The 13,019-nt window shown below is 46.1% G+C and overlaps 1 protein-coding gene across 1 annotated transcript in view; it reads right to left on the bottom strand.

The window, feature by feature from the left end:
* The window catches only part of LOC140399535 (uncharacterized), a 54,348-nt gene extending 42,657 nt beyond the window's left edge, over positions 1-11,691 (bottom strand). Inside the window, exon 1 of the mRNA XM_072489075.1 lies at positions 11,637-11,691. Coding sequence (XP_072345176.1) covers positions 11,637-11,691 — 55 coding nt within the window. The remainder of the gene's footprint in view (positions 1-11,636) is intronic.
* Positions 11,692-13,019: the final 1,328 nt, after the last annotated feature.

The raw sequence follows: 13,019 nt of genomic DNA, 5'->3' as shown, positions 1-13,019 counted from the left end.
GCGGAGTCTGCATATCCTCCCAGTGTGTGCGTGGGTTTCCTCCGGGTGCTCCGGTTTCCTCCCACAGTCCAAAGATGTGCAGGTTAGGTGGATTGGCCATGCTAAATTGCCCTTAGTGTCCAAAATTGCCCATAGGGTTGGGTGGGATTGCTGGGTTATAGGGATAGGGTGGAGGTGTGGACCTTAGGTGGGTTGCTCTTTCCAAGAGCCGGTGCAGACTCGATGGGCCGAATGGCCTTCTTCTGCACTGTAAATGCTATGAAACATAAGTGGCAGACGATGCGAGGGGGGGGGGGGTGAGGAATAACTTTATATGCAGAGGTTGCGGGAGGCTCGAAATCGCTGTCCGAGATGGTACTGGAGGATTTGGAACACTTTTTAAAATGTACCTGGATCTGCCGTTTCTGTACGGTAAGTTACAAGGCTGTGAACCCAGTGCAGGAAGGTGGGATTAGTAAGGTCACCTTGGTGTCCTCGGGCTGGCACGGACTAGTTGGGCCGGATGGCCTCATTCTCTGCCGCAGTTTTTCCACGATGCTATTCGATTTATTTTTCCACGTGTCCTGCACAGCGTAGCTTTCACAGCTCCACACATTCTTCAGAAAAACAGCAACGTTTGCACTCATCCTCATTCTCTGACGGCACAATTCGGGAGAGAATGAATGTATAAAACACCCCTGCTTCATGCACGGATGTTTTATAACAGGGTTAATATACGGAAATCAGATTCATAAAATATAAGAGGTGGTTAGTAGATTGGAAAGAGAGGAATAATACAACAGCATATCGGTATATGATAGTGACAATTAATAGACTTGCAGGGTGGATAAAACAATGATAAAAGAGTTTCACTATAGCTAAGCTTCAGGTGCTCTTTTAAATCAAAATAGAGTGCCCAATACATTTTGTCCAATTTAGCGTGGCCAATCCACCTAAACTTCACATCTTTGGATTATCATAGAATTTGCAGTGCATTCGGCCCATCGAGTCTGCACCGGCTCTTGGAAAGGGCACCCTACCCAAGGTCCACACCTCCACCCTATCCCTATAACCCAGTAACCCCATCCAACACTAAGGGCAATTTTGGACACTAAGGGCAATTTAGCATGGCCAATCCACCTAACCCGCACATCTTTGGACTGTGGGAGGAAACCGGAGCAGCCGGAGGAAACCCACGCACACACGGGAGGATGTGCAGACTCCGCACAGACAGTGTCCCAAGCCGGGAATCGAACCTGGGACCCTGGAGCTGTTAAGCAATTGTGCTATCCACAATGCTACCGTGCTGCCACATTGTGGGGCCGAAACCCACGCAACACGGGGAGAATGTGCAAACTCGACACGGACAGTGACCCAGATCCGGGATAGAACCAGGGCCATCGGCGCCGTGAGGCTGCAGTGCTAATCACTGCGCTACCGTGCTGCCCCAGGTGCTGTATTTTTGATCGAAACAACAAGTTTCTCACATAATTTTGAAAATATGAGTGCGAATGCAGGTAAACATTCAGATGAACAACTGGCAAATAATTTCGAGCAGCAAGACGATTTATCAAGGAAATTAAACATCAAACCAACGTATTTCAGCAATTATAGAGGAATGCATGTATAATTAAAATACAACGTGGATTGTAGCAGTCCCAGCCTTGTATCGGGTCGTTGAAATGTCTGGAATTCGGTGATGTCTGATTCTGGTGGAGCAGTTTGTTCGGAAATAGCGACTGTTTTTCTTTGTGTATTGTTAATCTGACTAGTTCACCCAACAGTAAACTTCTGGTTTTCCATCAATTCACTCGGTCAAACATGGTATGCAGAGATCATTCAACAACAACGATAAATTTCAGAAACTAACCAAATAAATTATTTCCATGTATTTAGGTACACTGCACAATTCGACGTTGACACATACTGCCATTAATGAATGATTATTGTGCTGAGGTGTTCCACTCTGATCAGAGACCCACACTCAGTACAATTCTACATTGATATAAACTGACATTAATGTATGGTAACTGTGCCTAGCTGTTCGACTCTGGTCAGAACCTCACACTCGGTCCAATTTTACATTGGCAGATCGTCCCATTAATATGTGGTCAATGCGTTTATGTAGTCCATTCTGATCAGTGACCCACACTGAATACAATTCTACATTGACAGAGCTCCCAATGATGCACGGTACCTGTAGTTGTGTATCCCAATCTGATTAGAGAATTACTGTTATTATTATCGTTACACTCAGTACAAATCTAAATTAACAGATACCCCAATTAATGTATGGAAATTGTGACTGTATTCTAGGCTGACCCGCACTCAGTACAATTCTTCATTGAAAAATACGCCCAATAATATATTGTCACTGTGGTTGGGTATTCCACTCTGATTAAAGACTAACATTCAGTAAATCCCTGCATTGACAGAGACTGACATTAATGGGCACTGCTCACGAGCAGTGGGAGAGGACACATTCGCAGTGAAACACAGCCAAAGTGAGTTTTAAATTTGGGAATTTGAAACAGTGTGGGAATTGAAAAGTGTCTTACATTCTTTCCTTTTTTTTAAGTTTAGTAGTCAGTTAACATGATGGTAAGGAACTGCCCCATCAAGGGAGCTGATTGGCAGTTATCTGTCCATCATCCAATGCCCGATTAGGAATCAAGAGGTTTTGATTACTTATTTTTGAAGGTTAACTGGTGTGTGAGTCTCTGAGTCATCTCAAACCACCTCAGCTCTTTTTACGTCAAGGGCTGGAAAGCGCATTGAGCAGAGATAGTTTTAAACTTGGGAATTTGAAGCAGTGGGAATTCATTGCAGTGCGGGAAGTGGTGCTCTTCGCTTTTTCTCCACACCTTGTAACTTGTAAATCTTCAGAGAGCGATCTTGCTCAGATGCAGCTGAGGCTACAAGGGAGAGAGCGGATTAACCCCAAGTAGTGGGTAAGTACGTTAAGTCGTTACAACTTTGTCACTTATTGTTGAACATACCTTCTGTGATTCCTAAATTGTAAGGGCTATAATTGATCGTAGCCAGGGCAAGGAATGAAGGGTCATAGAGAATTAGATATCATGTAATATCCATCATCTTTCAAAGGTTTAATTTAATGGGTTAATCATGGCAGGAGAGATCAAAACCGTGGTTCGCTGCTTTTTGTCCATGTAGGAAGCCGGGAACTTGTCCAACGCCCGGGGCAAGCATGTGTGCGGGACGTGATACCAACTATAGCTGCTGGAAGCCTCGAGTTCTGAGCTGGAGCAGCGGAAGAGGACACTTTGAGCGCCTGTGAGGCGCAGAGTGCCGGAGATAACACGTGTAGAGAGGTCGTTACACCACAGCTGAGACTTCGCAGGCATGAAGTGAATGGGTGGCCACCTCGCAGAGCTAGAGTGTTAGGCAGTAAGTGGCGGAATCGCCTGTGACCATTCTCTTGTAAAAACAGATATAACAAGCTGGATACTGTTGATGGGACTGGCCTCTCAGGGGAGAACAGCAACAGTCAAATTTGGTGCACCGCGGTCGGGTTTGATGCAAAGCGGAGGTGTAATAGGTTTAGGAAAATAATATTCATAGGGGGATTAGATTGTAATAGGAACAGATAGTCGTTTCTGTGACCGTATCTGAGGCTCCAGGATGATAAGTTGCCTCGCTGGTGCTGGAGTTAATGATGTCTTGGGGAGCTTACAGGACATTGTGGATGATGATATATATTCGCTAGATATATATTCGTACATTCTCAGTGCTGACCTTCACTCGAACGTGTTCTTTCAGTTATTAGTTTCCAATTCTGAAGTGTTTCTCAGGGCTATTCTGCTGCACCTTCGGATCCTGCTGCCGTCCTTAACAGCGGACGTTGTTAATCAATAGATAAATGCCAGCCATTAATGGCTTCCATTGCAACATTAAACGATCCAAGAAACTGAAACTAATTCATGAGCACAGCATGATTGGAAACGTCAAATTCGTAGAGCACGCAAACTAATCTAAGATTCTGGGTTGAGGGTCGGAGTGAGCAGTTGCTGGTGCCGAGGTGGCCGATTCAAGCGTTGCTGCTGCCGTTTTGTCTGGTCCTATTGCGGTTGGTGCAATGTCGGCTGGAGCACCCGCGCTTGGTTCTAGTACTGCTACTGAATGTGCATCTGGTGTTGGCGTGACTGCGTCGGCTGGTGTGATTGATTCCAGCAATAGTGGTGTTTTGCCAACCAAATTAATCCATGCTGGTGATGCCAAGACTTGTTTTATTTTATTTTAATTGTTTTTGTCCCCAATGAAGGGGCAATTTATCGTTCCCAATCCAACTACCCCGCACATCTTTCGGTTGTAGTGGTAAAACCCACGCAGACATGGGGATAATGCTCAAGCTCCCCGTGGACAGTAACCCGGGACCGGGCTCGAACGCGAGTCCTCAGTGCCCTGAGGCATCAGTGGAAAGCAATACGTCACCATGCCGCCTGCATGGATATCTCGTTGATAAACATGGCCAGCAGAGCATTTGTTCGGGAACAGGGAGAGTAGGTAGGTGTGCCCACCAGGCAGTCAGAAAGTGTAAAGGCACACAATGTAGGAGTTTCCTGAGTGTATCACACTCTCCAACAACCGTTGAGCTCTGAGTACTGATGAAGATGGCAGTTCCCATGGGGAGCACAATAGTCAAGTGTCGTTCAGCTGCTCAGGGTGTGAGGGACAGACTACCAAGTTTTGAATACAAAGTGACAGATCATTCAATTGACGGTTCAACATCTTGCCGATTGTGCATTCGCAGCAGTGAATCTTTAGTGGTGTGTTGCCTCCCACCTCTCTGAGATGGTTGGGGTTGGGGGTCTTAATGAGCGCCTGCGGTGGGGAGGTGGGCGGTCAGAAAACGTGGCTTCTATCGGTACCAACCAAATATGTCAACGGAAGGAGGGAGTGCCCTCATCAACATTTAGGGGGCTGGTTGGAAATTAACAAGCAGGAAAGGATATCAGCGAATATTCAGATCACTACCAGTATCAGGCGTAACTGAGTATGGACGCTGGCGATCATGTGGCTGGAAAGTTACAACAGGAAGGAATGCTACAGCTTCTTGCGAAAAGAAAAACATTCAAAAATGGCGTCGGGGCGAGGCGACTTCTTGCAAGCTGTGCCCAGAATACCCTCTAATTCCATCTTTTACTCTCGTTCTAGTTTCCAAAACTTAATTCTAACTCGTTTAAACTCTCTAGCAATATTCTAATTCAAACATTTACAGCTAAGGCGATCCTTGGGACCCTGGAGACATCTGAAACTGATGACGTGATTCGACCTGGACCAACCGACCATGTGGGATCAGCTGCCGACGGTGCAGTCCGAGGCCTCGGGATTCCCTTACACCGACTTCCAGAGACCGGTAAAGCACCCGAGATGTCCTGGCCTTCACTTTGCGATCTCCCAGAAACCTGGAAAACACCGCCGAAGATGGGAACTTGACGCTGCTGCTCTCCAACGACCAGACAAACATCCAAGTGGATGGAACCCACTCCGCCCCAGCCCCCAATACCTCTCACCCGGACAACTGGGACGACCTGTAGGCCCCAAGCATTCTCTCCACTCCCCTACTCTCCAGTCGTCCCACACTCCTAAACATCAACTTCCACAGCCTAACATTCACTAATACTGCACTTTTAAATTTCCTTGCAGGTCTAGAGGTCGTCTACCTCTGAAGGAAGGCCGTGATCTGGAAAAGGACCCTGCAGACACGAACACACGGACCCGGCCATCGCCTCATCCGCACCGCGACACAAGAGACGTCATCCACTTATCGGCCTTTGACCCATCAATGCCAAGCGTGCTCTGGACATCCACCGACCTGTGAAGCAAAACCGCAGCCCAACAGAGAACCGGAACGCTCGACCGCGAAGACCCATCTACCGACGCAGGAACTGGAAGGGAACACATCCTCCATCCACACACCAACAAGAGTGAAGAACCTCATTGGACACAACTATGCCCTTAACACTGCATACTCTCACTGTCTCCAAGCTCGAAAAGAAGCAGTAACTCCAAGAAGCGTGGAAAACGTGCAGGCCTGCGGGAGAGAGTGAAATAACGCTGGCCCAAAGCCCCTCTGTCTTGCTTACTCCGAGCTAATGTCCAATCTCCGGAAAACAAACTCGACAAACTTAATTTTATTTAAAGTTATTTAAGGATGACATCCGGGCAACAGTAAGGGATGACATCGGTGCAAGGGAGGATAAGGTTGAATCCAGTTGGGTGGAAATCAGGAATAGTAAGGCGAAACAGTCACTGATAGGAGTCATCTATAGGCCACCAAATAGTAACATTATGGTGAGGCAGGCAATAAACAAAAAAATAACAGATGCATGTAGAGATGGTACAGCAGTCATCATGGGGAATTTTAATCTACATGTCGATTGGTTTAACCAGGTCGGTCAAGGCAGCCTTGAGGAGGAGTTTATAGAATGTATCCGCGATAGTTTCCTAGAAGAGTATGTAATGGAACCTACAAGGGAACAAGCGGTCCTAGATCTGGCCCTGTGTAATGAGACAGGATTGATTCAGGATCTCATAGTTAGGGGTCCTCTCAGAAGGAGCGATCACAATATGGTGGAATTTAAAATACAGATGGAGGGTGAGAAGGTAAAATCAAGCACTAGTGTTTTGTGCTTAAACAAAGGAGATTACAGTGGGATGAGAGAAGAACTAGCTCAGGTAGACTGGGAGCAAAGACTTGATGGTGAAACAGTTGAGGAACAGTGGAGAACCTTCCAAGTGATTTTTCACAGTGCTCAGCAAAGGTTTATACCAACAAAAAGGAAGGATGGTAAAAAGAGGGAAAATCGACCGTGGATATCGAAGGAAATAATGGAGAGTATCAAATTGAAGAAAAAAACATACAAAGTAGCAAAGATCAGTAGGAGACCAGAGGACTGGAAAATCTTTATGGGGCAACAGAAAGCTACTAAAAAAATCTATGAAGAAGAGTAAGATAGATTATGAGAGTAAACTTGCTCAGAATATAAAAACAGATAGTAAAAGTTTCTACAAATACATAAAACAAAAAAGAGTGGCTAAGGTAAATATTGGTCCTTAAGAGGATGAGAAAGGAGATTTAATAATGGGAGATGAGGAAATGGCTGTGGAACTGAACAGGTTTTTTGGGTCGGTCTTCACAGTGGAAGACACAAATAATATGGCCGTGACAGATGGAAATGAGGCTATGACAGGTGAGGACCTTGAGAGGATTGTTATCACCAAGGAGGTAGTGATGGGCAAGCTAATGGGGCTAAAGGCAGACAAGTGTCCTGGACCTGATGGAATGCATTCCAGAGTGCTAAAGGAGATGGCGAGGGAAATTGCAAATGCACTAGTGATAATTTACCAAAATTCACTAGACTCTGGGGTGGTCCCGGGGCATTGGAAATTAGCAAACGTGACACCACTGTTTAAAAAAGAAGGTAGGCAGAAAGCGGGTAATTATAGACTAGTGTGCTTAACTTCGGTAGTAGGGAAGATGCTGGACTGTATCATCAAGGAAGAAATAGCGAGGCACCTGGATGGAAATTGTCCCATTGGGCAGACGCAGCATGGGTTCATAAAGGGCAGGCCATGCCTAACTAATTTAGTGGAGTTCCTTGAGGACATTAACAGTGCGGTAGATAACGGGGAGCCAATGGATGTGGTATATCTGGATTTCTAGAAAGCCTTTGACAAGGTGCCACACAAAAGGTTGCTGCATAAGATAAAGATGCATGGCATTAAGGGGAAAGTAGTCGCATGGATATAGGATTTATTAATTAATAGAAAGCAAAGAGTGGGGATCAATGGGTGTTTTTCTGGTTGGCAATCAGTAGCTAGTGGTGTCCCTCAGGGATCAGTGTTGGGCCCACAATTGTTCACAATTTACATAGATGATTTGGAGTTGGGGACCAAGGGCAATGTGTCCAAGTTTGCAGACGACACCAAGATAAATGGTAAATCAAAAACTGCAGAGGATACTGAAAGTCTGCAGAGGGATTTGGATAGGTTAAGTGAATGGGCAAGGGACTGGCAAATGGAATACAATGTTGACAAATGTGAGGTTATCCATTTTGGTAGGAATAACAGCAAAAGGGATTATTATTTAAATGATAAAATATTAAAACATGCTGCTGTGCAGAGAGACCTGGGTGTGCTAGTGCATGAGTCGCAAAAAGTTGGTTTACAGTTGCAACAGGAAGGCAAGAAGGCAAATGGAATTTTGTCCTTCATTGCTAGAGGGATGGAGTTTAAGACTCGGGAGGTTCTGGCTGCAGTTGTATAAGGTGTTAGTGAGGCCACACCTGGAGTATTGTGTTCAGTTTTGGTCTCCTTACTTGAGAAAGGACATAGTGGCACTGGAGGGTGTGCAGAGGAGAATCACTAGGTTTATCCCAGAGCTGAAGGGGTTGGATTACGAGGAGAGGTTGAGTAGACTGGGACTGTACTTGTTGGAATTTAGAAGGATGAGGGGGGATCTTATAGAAACATATAAGATAATGAAGGGAACAGACAGGATAGATGCTGGCAGGTTGTTTCCACTGGCGGGTGAAAGCAGAAATAGGGGGCATAGCCTCAAAATAATGGGAAGTAGATATAGGACTGCGTTTAGGAGGAACGTCTTCACCCAAGGGGTTGTGAATCTATGGAATTCCTTGCCCAGTGAAGCAGTAGAGTCTCTTTCATTAAATGTTTTTAAGATAAAGATAGATAGTTTTTTGAAGAATAATGGGATTAAGGGTTATGGTGTTCGGGCTGAAAAGTGGAGCTGAGTCCACAAAAGATCAGCCATGATCTCACTGAATGGCGGAGCAGGCTCAAGGGGCCAGGTAGCCTACTCCTGCTCCTAGTTCTTATGTTCTTATTATGTTCTAAAGCCAGATTCACTTTTCAAAGACACTGAGGCACTGCAGTGTGTTCTGTTTCACGGAAACTAGCTCACTCCTCCTTCAGCTGGCGGTGCCCTGCAGCCAGCGGGCTTTTCAATCCACTGAATGGACAGGGCGGCAGCCTTAGTCAAGGCAAGGGGAGATGGGATCTTCCTCCTAATCAACACCTCTTGGTGCGTCGATAATGCAATACTGGCGAATTTCTGCTCCCCGGACCTCAAATACCTGTCGCTCAAATACCTGACGCTAAAATGCCGCTCCTACTACCTTCCGCGGGGGTTCAGTTCCGTTATCCTGACCGTAGTTTACATCCCTCCCCATGCGAATGTGAAAATCGCGCTGTACCAAATATACACCACCACAAATAGCCTTGAAATGAAACATCCCAATGCCTTGTTCATCGTAGATGGGGACCACAATCTGGCCAAGCACAAGAGCCTACAAGTTACCACCAGCATGTCACCTGTTCCACTAGAGGCCTAAACATCCTGGACCACTGCTGCACAATTGTCAAACATAACTACCGGTCTCTCGGCCGCCCACTCTTTGGCAAATCTGAACACAAGGCTGTGCTCCTGCTCCCGGCTTATAAGCAAAAACGGAAGCGGGAGAATTCGCCATAGGAAGTCCTGCAATGTTGGTATGAGGAATCGGATGATCTCCTACTCGACTGCTTAGAGTAAGTGGATTGGGCAGTATTCAAAAACTTTGCGACCAGCCTGAAGGAGTCCGCCACGATAGTAACTGAATGCATTAGTAAATGTGTAGAAGACTATATGCCAAAGAAGTAAACCCGCAGGGCGTCGTGTGGCGCAGTGCATAGCAGTGGGACTGCGGCACTGAGGACTTGGGCCCTGGGTCACTAACCATGTGGAGTTTGCACATTTGCCCCATGTCTGCGTGAGTTTCACCCCTACAACCCAAAGATGTGCAGGTTCGGTGGATTGACCACACTAAACATTGCTCCTTATTTGAAAAAAAGATAATTGGGCACTCTAAAATTTAACGAAAAGAGAAGTAAATCCGTATGTTTCCCAACCGGAAAACCTGGATGAACACTGCTTGCTGAAGTATAGGTCTGAGGCGTTCAAGATGGCGACCCTGACCTATACAAGAAAGCCAGATATGATGTAAGGAGATTCATCAAAGATGCCAAAAGACAGTACTGGCCAAGCTCCAGTTCCAGGCTAGCCATATGGAACCCCGCCGACAATGGCAAGGTCTGCAAGACATAACGGGCTTCAAGATAAAGGCATATAAAATCGCCCGCTGCAACGCACCATCCCTGATGAGCACAACGCGTTCTTAGTAGGCTTAGAGCAAGAGGCCACGCCGTCCAACCCAGAAGCCTCGAATGAACTTGTATCCGAGGTCGCCATTGCAGATGATGTGGAGTTTCCGGCTTTGGACTGGAGTGAGCACAGTAACCCATTCACCTGACCTGTGCTCCGAAAGCTAGTGATTCGAAACAAACCTGTTGAACTTTAACCTGGTCTTGTAAGACTTCTTATCATTGCAGATGTCAGAGTAGCCTTCTCAAAGGTCAACACACGGAAAGCCACTGGACCGGATGAGGTACCCGGACGAGGACTCAGGTCGTGCGGGAATCAGCTGGCGGGGGTAATCGCAGACAAAATTCAAACTCTTTTTCCAACAATCTGAGGTCCCTATCTGCTTCAGGAAGAATATCATCATGCCTGTACCAAAGAAAAGCCAAGCAGCGTGTCTTAATGACTATCGTCCAGTGGGTCTGACATCCATCATCATGAAGTGCTTCGAAAGATTAGTCATGGCACAAATCAAATCCAGCCTCCCGGAATGCCTTGATCCACTATAGTTCGCGTACCGCTGAAACAATTCCACAGCAGACGGCATCTGCCTGGCCCTGCACTCAACGCTAGAACACCTAGATAACAAAGACACCTATGTCAGACTCTAATTTATTGACTACAGCTCAGCCTTCAACACAATTACTCTTGCGAAAGACATCTCGAAATTATGTGGCCTGGGCATCGGCTCCTCCCGCTGCGATTCGAACTTCCTAACTCAGTAAAGATAGGCAACAACACCTCCTCCACGATCATCCTCAAAGCCGGTGCCCCACAAGGCTTTGGCGCCAGCCCCTACTATATTCCTTATGCACCTATGACTGTGTTGCCAAATTCCCCTCCAACTCGATTTTCCAATTTGCTGATGACACCACCACATTGGGTCAGATATCAAACAACCTGGCGAACTGGTGCAACGACCATAATCTCTCCCTCAATGTCAACAAAACGATGGAGATTGTCATCGACTTCAGAAAGCGTAGTGGAGAACGTGCCCCTGTATACATCAGTGGGAACGATGTACAGAGGGTCGAGAGCTTCAGGTTTTTAGCTGTCTAGTTCACCAACAACCTGTCCTGGACTCCCATGCCGACTCTATAGTTAAGAAAGCCCACCAACGACTCTACTTTCTCAGAAGACTAAGCAAATTTGGCATGTCAGCTACGACTCTCACCGACATTTACAGATGCACCATAGAAAGCATTATTTCCGGTTGTTCACAGGTTGGTATGCATCTTGCTTTGCCCAAGACCGCAGAAAACTACAAAAGGTCGTGAATGGAGCCTACTCCAACGCGCAAATCACCTCCCATCCTTTGACCCTGTCAATAATTCCCGCTGCCTCGGACAGGCAGCCAACATAATTAAGGACCTCACGCACCTCTCTCCCACAGTCTTCCATCAGGATAAAGATACAAACGTTTAAGGTCACGTACCAACCGAGTCAGGAACAGCTTCTTCTCTGTTGCCGTCAGACATTTTAATGGACATACCTCGAATTAAGTTGATATTTTCTCTACACCCGAGCTATGACTGTAACATTACATTCTGCAGTCTCTCCTTCCTTCCCTATGTACGGTATGCGTTGTGGATACAGCATGCAAGAAACAATTCACTTTTCACTGTATACTAATATATGTGATAATAATAAATCAAATCAGATCAAAACTTGTGAATGCATCTGGGGGGGGTGGGGGGGGGGAAGTGACATCTGAAACTCGGGCAGATTGCTCCATCAAGGAGACGGGAGGAGATTCTAGCGAGAAGGCTTGCTCGTACAGTTGATGAGGGTATGAACAAACACTACAGTTTGGTAGTCAGGAAAAACAAATCACCACCAGTAAGATATAATAGCATGAACCGAATACCGGGAGATGCGTTTAGCACTAAAATAGAGAAGCATGATTTCATACGTGCTGCTCCAGTCAGTGAGAAATTACTGACGCAGGCCAGAGGACTGATTAGCCAATCACTATTCTTTGTCTGTGTGTTTGTTTGTTCGGAATAGGTACCTCCGTGTGCAAGATGTTAAGGGAAAACATAAAGGGAAGATAGATAAGTCCGCGTGTATGTGAGTTACATGTGTGTATGTGCGTGTGTGTCTGTGTGTGTGACAGAGCGAGAGATAGATGGGGTGGGGTGTGGAAACGTGAACTGTAGCTGTAATGATTGAGGAATACCTTACTGTGCTGGAGACAGTGGATGTCCAACAAAGACTAAGGAAATAATTGGTTTGGCTGGACCCATGGAAGAAAGCATGCAACGTTTCATGCACAGTTCTGAGCCACACATCAACAATCAAATGTTTAACAGTAAAATAGTGATGTTCATGATTTACCTTCAGGAGGAGTGTGCGGCGGGTCCCGGCTATGTAAATCAGAGAGGAGTTGGATGTGAAATTAGAGTGACAAATGATCGGATACGCATATTTATGCTTGCAGACTGAAAGACGCGCATCGACTAAGTGGACACACAATCGGTGAATGGCCTTCACCCATCTTTGCTGTGCATAAATTTGAAATTACACGAATTTCACTAAAAAATCCTTTTTCACTGGAAAGTATGCGAGCGATTTGGGACAGTTAAAATGATGAGGCAAATGGACCTCTGTTACATCTCCACTACTTGCACAGGAAGATGCCAAATAGACGCTTTTTCGGAATGGTTGACGCGTGTCAACTATTTCATAGAATTTACAGTGAAGGAGGCCAGTCGGCCCATCGAGTCAGCGCTGGACCTCGGAAAGAACAGCGTACCGAAGACCACACCTCCGCTCTATCCCTGCAACCCCAAGTATCCCACACCACCTTTTGTACACT

This window comes from Scyliorhinus torazame, chromosome 23 (assembly GCF_047496885.1).
Source record: "Scyliorhinus torazame isolate Kashiwa2021f chromosome 23, sScyTor2.1, whole genome shotgun sequence".
Lineage (NCBI taxonomy): Eukaryota > Metazoa > Chordata > Chondrichthyes > Carcharhiniformes > Scyliorhinidae > Scyliorhinus > Scyliorhinus torazame.
The sequence above is the reverse complement of the archived record's forward strand: the minus strand, read 5'-3'. Positions and strand labels throughout refer to the sequence as shown.